Raw genomic sequence first — 12,494 nt, 5'->3', positions numbered from 1 at the left:
TCAGGAGAGGGTGTTGACAGTTCTGATGCTCTTCGGTGTGACAGTTCTGAGTCTGCACAAGGATCTCCTGACAGCATCTCTCAGCTCTTTGTTCCTCAGGCTGTAGATGATGGGGTTCAGGAAAGGCGTCAGAGCTGAGTAAATCATGGCCACAATCATTCGCACCTACAAAATCAACACAGGTGTCAATATGCAGCCTGGAAACAGACACACAAAAAAACTCACACCTCAAACCAATCCTGTTGGCCAGGGACTGTTTCCGTGCAGCCACAAGGCCCGACTGGAAGTCACCCACCTCTGGTGAGAAGTTCCCCACGCGGTAGGAGATGTAGACAAAGAAGGCTGTGATGTAGGAGAGGAGCACCACCGTCAGGTGAGCAGCACAGGTGGTGAACGCCTTCCATCGCTGAGCGGCCGCCATCCTGGCCACCGCCACTCCGATCAGGACGTAAGACGCGAGGATGAGCACCCCAGTCCCGATCAGAGCCACCAGGGCCGAACTCAGAGACACAAGGCTGTCCACACTCGTGTTCCCACACACCAGCACCCGGACGGACGACGGGTCGCACCACAAGTGGAACACTACGTTGGGACCGCAGTAGAACCTCTGGGTTGCCATGGTCACAGCGGGAAGGGTGCAGCCGGCAGCAAACGTCCACGCCCCGAGGACGAGGAGGACGCGTACGGTGCCCGTCATGGTGGCGGTGTAGCGCAGGGGGTCGCAGATCGCCACGTAGCGGTCGTACGCCATGACGGTCAACAGAGCGCGGCCGGTCACGCCCATCTGAATGTAGAAGTACATCTGCAGGAAGCAGGCGGGGACTGAGGTGGTTTTATTTTCAGTCAGGAACCCCGACAGCAAGCTGGGGAAGGTTATGGAGGTGTAGACCATGTCCACGAAGGACAGGTTGTGCAGGAAGAAGTACATGGGGGAGTTGAGTTTAGGGTCGGTCCGCACCTAGGAAGACAGGACAGAAATTGAGATGTGTACCCAGAACGACGCGTAATATTCAACCCAGAGGCCCTGGATTAATATCAACATCAAAACAGTGTGTACATTGTACTGTAAATACATTATTTTCTCCTTTCCATAAATTATTGAAGGCAGAAAAAAAAACATTTGTTTAGATAGCGAATACAGACTCTAGTAAAAACAGACTAAAATCTCAAACATCTGTCTGTGTCAAAGCTTCTTAGCAATATCTGGTTCATAAATATATAATCTTCTGTGTGCGTACCAGGAAGATGATCATGCTGTTGCCACCGAGGATGATGATGTAGGCCACCAGGAAGATGACAAACAGGGCGGTCTGTATGTCTCCCAGACTGTCCAGACCCTGGATGATGAAGAAAGCGACCGGGACCTGGGTGCTGTTCATGCCTCCAGGATCACACACAAACTTGAGGAAGGGAGAAGAAAACGAAGGTTAATAGATTCAAAGACAAAACGTTTCAATCACACGCTAAGCCACATAGACACAGGTATATTCTTACTGTATGTCTGTGTGTGTGTGTATGTGTGTGTAAGTGTGTGGTATGTGTATGGGTGTGGATGGTGTGTGTGTATGGTGTGTAAGTGTTTGTGGTATGTGTGTGTGGATGATACCTGAGAAAAATGAAATATCTTCCTTGGCAGTGTGCTGTATACTCTCTGTGAGAGCTCAGATGTTGTGTCCCAGCGACGCACATTTAAAGGGAAGTCAGGTAGCTATCGGTCTTTTTAGACCAACCCATTTTTCTGCAGGGGATGTTGTTGAGTTCGTAATGACTTCTTACAAATTAACTCCGTCTGGATTAACATCATCCTTAAAGATGATAATTATGAAAACATCAATCTACAGTTAAATTGTGTTTTGGGATTGGTGTTGTGATGATATGCGTGTTTGTACATGAGTGAGTGATATTTCATTTGAATATTTTGAGCCTGCTTAAGCGAACATGTCACATTGTAAAACATTTTAAAAACAGGTGTGATGGAGAGAGAAACAGATAGATCGACAGACAGACAGACACGAGTGAGTTAACAAACTGACAGACGTGAGACTATGGGGTGGTGGTGGTTCTGGCTCATCAGATTAGAGCTGAGGTAATTGGTGGGTTTCCCAGCGGTCTGACTCTGTCCAGCACACTGACAGAGTCAGCAGAAACTCAGAGGAGTCTTCAAGGTCAAGTTTCTCCCTTCAACAGTGTCTGAATGACTAAAAAACCCTTTTTCAATAAAGGTGCGAAAATGAAGAGCACTTACAGGGCCAACGACTTCTCAAAGCCACCAGGGTATGATTCATCATGAGATTCATCAAAGGTGCTGGACAGCCACTTGGACAGAATCCAGAGGCAGCTGTTGTCTTTGAGAAGAGCAGGTGTCGGGCTTCGTTAGAGCAGATATGAACCTCAATAGACCTCAGTAGGCCTCAAATCCATTTTACTGCTAATTGGGAAAGCTTAGAGGGAGTGTGAAATGGAGGCGAGCTCATTAGGATGACTCTGTTTATTCTAAGTGTTTGCGGATGTGTGTGTGTTTGCGGATGTGTGTGTGTGTGTGCGCTAGACGGGTCATGAGCGGCCTGTGATCTGTAATGGGTTTTTAATTAGGCAGTAAAGAGTGTTTATGTTGAAACTGTCCTATTAACCTATCACTTCAGAGACTGCAGGCTGGATCCCCGAGGTGTTCGTCTCACATGATGAGCCATTACGCCCAACACCTACAGCACTATCAACACAGACGCACACACACGCAAACCCGTGCTTGTATAGCACAGACATAACCCATTCAGAAACCCACTTACTCATGTAGAAACACAGCACTTTGTGACTGTGCGACCCCGACATGTTAGGGAACGCTTTGTCAACCACACTGCATGTTAAAAACGTTAGAGCAGGTTAGCGTAGTCCTTGCTGTGAGGTGTTATTGTGAAAAAGGTTGTAATTAGGATGTTTGTTGGGCCCAAACAAACCGACCCTTAGGACTCATTATGAACTCCACCCACCCCTCCACACAAACACACACACTTAAACTCTAATTAGTAAAGTAGTTAAAGTTAAACAGTCCTATTACACATCTTCAGGGAGAAACTGTTGATGCATTTGGAGGCTTGTTAGATCACAGGAAGATAATAACAAAACAGTAAAATAAAAATGGTACTAATCAATTGTTACATTTTACATTTAGTCATTTAGCAGACGCTCTTATACAGAGCGACTTACAGTAAGTACAGGGACATTCCCCCCGAAGCAAGTAGGGTGAAGTGCCTTGCCCAAGGACACAACGTCATTTGGCACGGCTGGGAATCTAACTGGTAACCTTCAGATTACTAGCCTGACTCCCTCACCACTCAGCCATCTGACTCCCTAATTGTTGCTAGTGCGTCTTATATCTCTGACATGTTAAGAGACGGTTTTACAATGAAATGTGTCAATGTTGTAGTCATCTTGTAGTGCCTAAGAGTGTTATGTAATAGAGCACTGGTGTTGTATTGGTGCAGACTACAGGCATGGGAATGTGGAAAGGAAGCCAGCTTTATAAAGGCTTTCTAAACTTCCCTCCTGCAATCTGATGCTGTATTAGTCCTCTTTTTGGGAAAGATGGACTTGAGGATTAGTGGGACTGTTAGTGTGTGTGTGTGTGTGTGTGTGTGTGCACGTGCGTGTGTGTGCACGTGTGTGTGTGTGGAACAGATTACTCAGCACCAGGGAACTCGGTTTAAATCTCAGTATGAAATGTGTTGAGTCTTGTGTTGAGCATGGGAGACAGGGATGGAGCAGATATGCAAAATACTTAGTGTGGTGATGCAGCACTCCCAAGAAGTTTATTTATAAAACTGAATTTAATTTCATAATACTTTTAACGATATCGGACCACTACGAAAAAACATGCTTATAGTAACAACGAACAATCCTCCTCTAGTAGAACATTTAAATATTACGATTTTGTACTGTAACTATGCACGGTCTGATGTATTTATGTGTGTGTTTTACATTGTATAAGTTATATAATATGAAAAGTGAGAGTTCACACGATTAACTATTTGTATACATTTTGTAAGGAGATCCAATAAATTGTGTTTCAAAACAAAGTGTCCCAATCATCAAGCAGCAAATGCTGTAGAGAAATTGGTATATATTTGTAGATTTGTGTAATTAACTGGCTACAAATTATCTTGCAAATTCATGAAAGGTTTTTGAAACACGTTTTATTATTTTTGTGTACTGGGGTAACTGGCCCAGGGGGGCTACATACCTCAATAGGAGTTCACAATGGTCCTTTCTAGAGGGGCAGTTCCCCCCAACACACTCCTTCAACATATTACTACTTTATAAAAAATGTATACAGCTTAACATTACCGTCATCCATCATTTTATTTCGAAACAAGTTTCTAAACAGAGCAGAAAGCTTAAATCATGGCTTATTTCAGTTTTATCACCTTATTGATGAAGATAACAGAGCTCAGGACAGGTGTCTGGAAACATGTCAGCTGCAGTGATTTGCAACCATATCATCCACACAATTGAATCAAACTGCTCGACAGTGTACAAAATGGTGTTTCTGCTAACAAAATCACTGTCTGACATACATGAACAAAAACGTCTCAAAATCAAGACTTTCATATTATTAATGCAACACTGACATCTGCTGGGCATGATAATAAGACAGAAGACAGAATGAATTTGATCCCTAAATGGCTAAGAGTAAGTTCCCTTCATGATGTGAGACACAAAACATACGATTCAGTTTCAGCTAGGAAGAATTGTTCAACAATACCAAACATACTGTGGTTGGGTGAAGCCAGGTTAGGTTGTGGCTGTTTGGTCAATAAGGAATGTTTTGGGGGTTAAGACAACAAGCTGTCCTATCAGTCAGGAGAGGGTGTTGACAGTTTTGATGGTCTTCGGTGTGACAGTTCTGAGTCTGCACAAGGATTTCCTGCCAGCATCTCTCAGCTCTTTGTTCCTCAGGCTGTAGATGATGGGGTTCAGTAAAGGCGTCAGAGCTGAGTAACTCATGGCCACAATCATTCGCACCTACAACATCAACACAGGTGTCAATATGCAGCCTGGAAACAGACACACTCAAAAACTCACACCACAAACCAATCCTGTTGGCCAGGGGCTGTTCACGTGCAGCCAAGAGGCCCGACTGGAAGTCACCCACCTCTGGTGACAAGTTCCCCACGCGGTAGGAGATGTAAACGAAGAAGGCTGTTATGTAGGAGATGATCACCACCGTCAGGTGAGCAGCACAGGTGGTGAACGCCTTCCATCGCTGAGCGGCCGCCATCCTGGCCACCGCCACTCCGATCAGGACGTAAGACGCGAGGATGAGCACCCCAGTCCCGATCAGAGCCACCAGGGCCGAACTCAGAGACACAAGGCTGTCCACACTCGTGTTCCCACACACCAGCACCCGGACGGACGATGGGTCGCACCACAAGTGGAACACCACGTTGGGACCGCAATAGAACCTCTGGGTTGCCATGGTCACAGCGGGAAGGGTGCAGCCGGCAGCAAACGTCCACGCCCCGAGGACGAGGAGGATGCGTACGGTGCCCGTCATGGTGGCGGTGTAGCGCAGGGGGTCGCAGATCGCCACGTAGCGGTCGTACGCCATGACGGTCAACAGAGCGCGGCCGGTCACGCCCATCTGAATGTAGAAGTACATCTGCAGGAAGCAGGCGGGGACTGAGGTGGTTTTATTTTCAGTCAGGAACCCCGACAGCAAGCTGGGGAAGGTTACGGAGGCGTAGACCATGTCCACGAAGGACAGGTTGTGCAGGAAGAAGTACATGGGGGAGTTGAGTTTAGGGTCGGTCCGCACCTAGGAAGACAGGACAGAAATTGAGATGTGTACCCAGAACGACACGTAATATTCAACCCAGAGGCCCTGGATTAATGTCAACATCAAAACAGTATGTACATTGTACTGTAAATACATTATTTTCTCCTTTCCATAAATTATTGAGGCAGAAAAACACACACTTGTTAGGATAGGAAAAAACAGACTCTAGTAAAAACAGACTAAAATGTCAAACATCTGTCTGTGTCAAAGCTTCTTAGCAATATCTGGTTCATAAATATATAATCTTCTGTGTGCGTACCAGGAAGATGATCATGCTGTTGCCACCGAGGATGATGATGTAGGCCACCAGGAAGATGACAAACAGGGCGGTCTGTATGTCTCCCAGACTGTCCAGACCCTGGATGATGAAGAAAGCGACCGGGACCTGGGTGCTGTTCATGCCTCCAGGATCACACACAAACTTGAGGAAGGGAGAAGAAAACGAAGGTTAATAGATTCAAAGACAAAACGTTTCAATCACACGCTAAGCCACATAGACACAGGTATATTCTTACTGTATGTCTGTGTGTGTGTGTGTGTGGTATGTGTATGGGTGTGGATGGTGTGTGTGTATGGTGTGTGTAAGTGTTTGTGGTATGTGTGTGTGGATGAGACCTGAGAAAAATGAAATATCTTCCTTGGCAGTGTGCTGTATACTCTCTGTGAGAGCTCAGATGTTGTGTCTCAGCGACGCACATTTAAAGGGAAGTCAGGTAGCTATTGGTCTTTTTAGACCAACCCATTTTTTTGCAGGGGATGTTGTTGAGTTCGTAATGACTTCTTACAAATTAACTCCGTCTGGATTAACATCATCATTAAAGATGATAATTATGAAAACATGAATCTACAGTTAAATTGTGATTTGGGATTGGTGTTGTGATGATATGCGTGTTTGTACACGAGTGAGTGATATCATTTTAATATTTTGAGCCTGCTTAAGCGAACATGTCACATCGTAAAACATTTTAAAAACAGGTGTGATGGACAGAGAGACAGATAGATCGACAGACAGACAGCTAGACAGACAGACAGACACAAGAGTGAGTTAACAAACTGACAGACGTGAGACTATGGGGTGGTGGTGGTTCTGGCTCATCAGATTAGAGCTGAGGTAGTCGGTGGATTTCCCAGCGGTCTGACTCTGTCCAGCACACTGACAGAGTCAGCAGAAACTCAGAGGAGTCTTCAAGGTCAAGTTTCTCCCTTCAACAGTGTCTGAATGACTAAAAAACCCTTTTTCAATAAAGGTGCGAAAATGAAGAGCACTTACAGGGCCAACGACTTCTCAAAGCCACCAGGGTATGATTCATCATGAGATTCATCAAAGGTGCTGGACAGCCACTTGGACAGAATCCAGAGGCAGCTGTTGTCTTTGAGAAGAGCAGGTGTCGGGCTTCGTTAGAGCAGATATGAACCTCAATAGACCTCAGTAGGCCTCAAATGCATTTTACTGCTAATTGGGAAAGCTTAGAGGGAGTGTGAAGTGGAGGCGAGCTCATTAGGATGACTCTGTGTTTATTCTAAGTGTTTGCGGATGTGTGTGTGTTTGCGGATGTGTGTGTGTGTGTGCGCTAGACGGGTCATGAGCGGCCTGTGATCTGTAATGGGTTTTTAATTAGGCAGTAAAGAGTGTTTATGTTGAAACTGTCCTATTAACCTATCACTTCAGAGACTGCAGGCTGGATCCCCGAGGTGTTCATCTCACATGATGAGCCATTACGCCCAACACCTACAGCACTATCAACACAGACGCACACACACGCAAACCCGTGCTTGTATAGCACAGACATAACCCAGTCAGAAACCCACTTACTCATGTAGAAACACAGCACTTTGTGACTGTGCGACCCCGACATGTTAGGGAACGCTTTGTCAACCACACTGCATGTTAAAAACGTTAGAGCAGGTTAGCGTAGTCCTTGCTGTGAGGTGTTATTGTGAAAAAGGTTGTAATTAGGATGTTGGTTGCGAGCCCCGAGCATGTATTAGAAACTGCAAGTGGCAGCTCGGATCTAAGATGGATTCGAGAGACCGCAGATAGAGTGTGGCTAGTTTGGTTAAACGTTTTAGATCAACACTTGTATTATTGTTTTTGTTGATTTTATGTAAAGCACTTTGAGCTGCAATTCTTGTATGAAAAGTGCTATATAAATAAAGTCTTACTTACTTACAAACAAACCGACCCTTAGGACTCATTATGAACTCCACCCACCCACCCCTCCACACAAACACACACACTTACACTCTAATTAGTAAAGTAGTTAAAGTTAAACAGTCCTATTACACATCTTCAGGGAGAAACTGTTGATGCATTTGGAGGCTTGTTAGATCACAGGAAGATAATAACAAAACAGTAAAATAAAAATGGTACTAATCAATTGTTGCTAGTGCGTCTTATATCTCTGACATGTTAAGAGACGGTTTTACAATGAAATGTGTCAATGTTGTAGTCATCTTGTAGTGCCTAAGAGTGTTATGTAATAGAGCACTGGTGTTGTATTGGTGCAGACTACAGGCATGGGAATGTGGAAAGGAAGCCAGCTTTATAAAGGCTTTCTAAACTTCCCTCCTGCAATCTGATGCTGTATTAGTCCTCTTTTTGGGAAAGATGGACTTGAGGATTAGTGGGACTGTTAGTGTGTGTGTGTGTGTGTGGGGAACAGATTACTCAGCACCAGGGAACTGGGTTTAAATCTCAGTCGTTCAATTGCTTTTTCAATTCATTCTCAGAGACAGAACTAATGATGTGAAGAGGCTATTGGATTGCTTCATGTCCTCAGAATCTGCAAGGTCGGAATACTTTTATTTAATTATATTCTTCCACGGTGAAGCCCAAACCCTGTTAAAAGTGTAACAAATAAAATAATTAAAATAAAAAAATTAAGTATGAAATATTGAATTACATTTATTGGTGTGGCACATACGCAACATACATTTTGGATACGTTTTAGACGTATTACAAGACAAATGGTTAACACAAGGCCGATCAATCTTATGCATGGCCCAGTTGTTGGCTGTGTTAGTGCATGTGAGCACTAACAGGCGAACTCTGCAGTGTCGTGGTTCTCATGCTGTGGCTCGCAGGGTCAGGAGTTCCCTAAAAAGTACACTTGTTCAATGATACAGTCCAGTGGAGATGATTACATAACTGTATAAAATGACAAAGAGCAGTACAAAACCTATAAAACATGACAGAAAAACTGCTCTCGTGACACTTTAAATGTGATTGTGTGTGTGTCATTGTGTGTGTGTCATTACACTTTAAATGTGATTGTGTGTGTGTCATTACACTTTAAATGTGATTGTGTGTGTGTCATTACACTTTAAATGTGATTGTGTGTGTGTGTCATTAGACTTTAAATGTGATTGTGTGTGTGAGTGTTTGGGGGGGAGGAGTGGTTCAACTATTAACCAAAGTCCCGTAGTGAATAGCAAGCTAGTTATTAGCTATTAGTTTATGTTTATGTTTATTTACGTTTATGTTTATTAAGGATTTTTTTGCGGGGGACTGTTGTGAGTCTCCACAACAATATCAATACAAACGTGTGTGTTTATTGGGGTTGTGTGTGAAAGTGTACTGTACTTGTGCATATATGGCCAGAAGGATTGTTTTGGCTCTATTTCACAGGTCACCAAAAGTCCAAAGGACCAAAGTCCTCTCACTGGTCACTAAATTCAAACTGCTCCGTAACCATGACTGCGTTTGGTCAGCAGAGTTTACCGAAAAGGTTGTGGTCGTTGTCCTTATGCACAGACCTGGGATCAGATCACGCAGATCTTAGTCCCAGTCTCAGTGCCTGGAGATGACACAACATCTGACCCTGGGTCAGCGGTTAAGGGCAACTATGCCTGCTCCCTCCTCCTCAGATGGCCTTTCCCATGATGAGCAGGCTCATGAGGAAGACCATGATGAAGAAGAGCCACATAAACATGCGGTCCAGCACCTTGGCCACCTTCCTCCACTCTCCGATGCGTCTCTGCGTGGCCCGCTGGTCGTGGTAGCAGTTGGCTATGTACTCCACGTTCCTGCGCAAGGCGGGGTGCTGACACACACACTGGGCCCTCAGCACCACATCCCTCCTCCTCTCCCCTGCCCCCGACACCCCACACCCTGCAGCATCCCTCCCTCTCTCTGGGCCTCCGGAAGCTCCCCCCCAGCCCCCTACCTCTCCTCCTCCCCCTCTCCCCCCTCCCCCTCCTCCCCCAGCCCCCTCCTCCTCACCATGGTCTATACTCACAAACAGGTCCTCTCTCCAGTCGCTGTAGCCTGAATGGGGGAGAGTCCCTTTCTCGCCCCTCTGCCTCAACCCCTCTTTCTCATCCTGTGTCTTCAACCCTTCCCCTCCCCCCTCCTCCCCTCCTCTTCCCCCCTGGCCCCCCCAGGCCTGGCCGTTGATGTCCCAGCTGGTTCCCCTGGGCGGAGTGGGGTCGGGCGGGGGTGCGGCCTCCGTCTGGGCCCTCTTCCTGGGCCCGGTGCTCAGGCAGTTCTCTCCAACCTCGTAGACGAAGCAGATCCGCGCCAGGTGGTGAAGGATGAAGCGGCGCGCCCACTCTGGGACGGGCCGGGCCTCGGGGCCACAGTGGTGGATGTTCATGATGAAGATGGTGAGCGCTGTGGAGGCCGTGATCATGGTCATGGTGGCAATGTAGTACTTCCCTGAGGAGGAGGAGGAGGGGGAGGAGGAGGGGGAGGAGGAGGAGGAGAAGGGGGAGGAGAAGGGGGAGGAGAAGGGGAAAGGGGTGCAGAAATCGTAGGATCTTTAAAACCGACTGAAAGACTGTGTGTAAACTTTAACAGACAAGCTTCACCTGCTCCTGAGAAAAGACAGGGTATTGGTTATTGGAGTCGTGATTGCGGCACAGTAAATCAAGCAGACAGGTGTTATCGATCAGCTGGTCTCCTCACTATCACATCACTATTATCCCTCAACACTCTGAGGATTTACAGTTGGGCTCGACGCCAGACACACAGACACCGACAGCAGATGGACTGCCATCCACATATGAGTTTCTGTTTAACATAATACCCAGCGTCCTGTATGATGCCTTGCTGTTATTTACTGGGATGTATTTCACTGTTTATTCAATATTTATAAAGCCTTGAATCCTTTTGCATAGTGGATAGAAATCTCTTGTGTGGCCTGGCTGTGCAACAGTGATACAGCAGGAGGCCTATGGTGCTGGAGATGCTGTGCTGAGTAAGGCTGATCAAATATTTACACATCGACTGGCTTCAACTGGAGGGAGGAGAGAGAGATGTTCAGGGTTCCCACAGGAGCTCTAGCCTGCCAGTCTCACTTAGTGTTGAAGCTGAAGACTTTCAAACGGCCAAATAAAAGAACATGACCTTCACCTGTCACTTGTCATGAGGCCTGGTCACACCTGTCACTTGTCCTGAGGCCTGGTCACACCTGTCACCTGTCATGAGGCCTGGTCACACCTTTCAAGAGGCCTGGTCACACCCAGCCCCACTACCCATGTCTGGCTACCTTCACTCCACACCGCCCCCCCTCACCTATGAGCGGGACGCTCTCGGAGGGGGGCATGCTCTCGGCCACCAGCAGCTGGAACACGGTGAGAGCCAGCAGCACGGTGACACCCAGCGACACCTTCTCCCCGGAGTCGGCCGGCAGGTAGAAGCCCAGCGGGGCCAGGAAGGAGATCATCATGCAGGGGATCAGCAGGTTGAAGATGTAGAAGGAGGCCCGTCTCTTCAGGTGCAGCGTGTAGGTGATGTCAGGGTAGGGGTCGGAGCAGCACCCGTACAGGATCACGTTTTTCTTCGCCGGCATGCCCAGAACCTGCAGGGAGAGGGGAGGGGGTGGGGGGGAGGCAGGTGAGGTCAGGACATCCAGAGATGAAGGGAGGTGTCCAAGAGAGTTCTTCAAATCTGTGAGAGCCATACTCAGAAGGTTGTTGGTTCGATTCACGGCCGTGCCAAATGACATTGTGTCCTTGGGCAAGGCACTTCACTCTACTTGCCTCGGGGGGAATGTCTCTGTACTTACTGTAAGTTGCTCTGGATAAGAGCGTCTGCTAAATGACTAATTGTATGAGCTATACCAATCCCCATGCTCTACCACTGAGCTGCACCCAATCTCATAATACAAAGTTTCACTATCTTTCCATCGACCCAGACACGACCTCTGACCTCCCATTCCACGTTGGGGACAAAGTCGGCCAGGTCGGCGCTGTCCAGGGCGTTGACCAGGTCCATCTGGTTGCCGTTGTGCGTCCAGGAGCCGAAGGTGAGCCGGCACTGCTGGGAGTCGAAGGGGAAGAAGGAGACGTCCACGGAGCAGGAGCTCTTACTGATGGCCGGCTGGTCCCACATGACCTGGCCCTCACTGCTGATCACCACGTTGGTCTCCATGGAGCTGGAGAACTGGTCATCGGCACTGAGGAGGGGGAAAGGGGGGTGGGCGGGGTGGGCGTAGGGGACGGGGGGTGGGGGTACGGAGAGGGAAGGACGGAGGAGGGATGTCGAGCGGCAGCGACAGGAGAAAGGAGTGGGGCAGACAGGTTCATGAACTTTTCCGGGAAACCTAATTGAGAAGAGAATGTTGAGAAGTGGCTGAGAGCAGACTAGCATATTATGGGATGTGAGAGTAGCGAGGGAGAAGCTGAAGGGCAGGACAGCGACACAGCCGAAAGAGTCTCT

The 12,494-nt window shown here is 47.3% G+C and overlaps 3 protein-coding genes across 3 annotated transcripts; all 3 read right to left on the bottom strand.

Annotated features, from left to right (window-relative positions):
* Positions 1-1,379, bottom strand: LOC136962876 (olfactory receptor 5J3-like). The gene is made up of 3 exons (XM_067256774.1): positions 1,239-1,379; positions 296-958; positions 1-165 (listed from the first exon to the last, which is right to left on the bottom strand). The coding sequence occupies exons 1-3, from the start codon at positions 1,377-1,379 to the stop codon at positions 1-3; spliced, it is 969 nt and encodes a 322-aa protein (XP_067112875.1).
* Positions 1,380-4,854: 3,475 nt separating this feature from the next.
* On the bottom strand, positions 4,855-6,233 carry LOC136962875 (olfactory receptor 5J3-like). The gene is made up of 3 exons (XM_067256773.1): positions 6,093-6,233; positions 5,150-5,812; positions 4,855-5,019 (listed from the first exon to the last, which is right to left on the bottom strand). Exons 1-3 carry the CDS (start codon positions 6,231-6,233, stop codon positions 4,855-4,857), a joined length of 969 nt encoding a protein of 322 aa, XP_067112874.1.
* A 3,463-nt stretch (positions 6,234-9,696) lies between these two features.
* Positions 9,697-11,625, bottom strand: LOC136963242 (neuronal acetylcholine receptor subunit alpha-10-like). Its single transcript, XM_067257301.1, has 3 exons — positions 11,349-11,625; positions 10,232-10,490; positions 9,697-9,895 (listed from the first exon to the last, which is right to left on the bottom strand). The coding sequence occupies exons 1-3, from the start codon at positions 11,623-11,625 to the stop codon at positions 9,697-9,699; spliced, it is 735 nt and encodes a 244-aa protein (XP_067113402.1).
* Between the last annotated feature and the right edge of the window lie 869 nt (positions 11,626-12,494).

Source organism: Osmerus mordax, chromosome 19, assembly GCF_038355195.1.
Source record: "Osmerus mordax isolate fOsmMor3 chromosome 19, fOsmMor3.pri, whole genome shotgun sequence".
NCBI classification, from domain to species: domain Eukaryota; kingdom Metazoa; phylum Chordata; class Actinopteri; order Osmeriformes; family Osmeridae; genus Osmerus; species Osmerus mordax.
The sequence above is the reverse complement of the archived record's forward strand: the minus strand, read 5'-3'. Positions and strand labels throughout refer to the sequence as shown.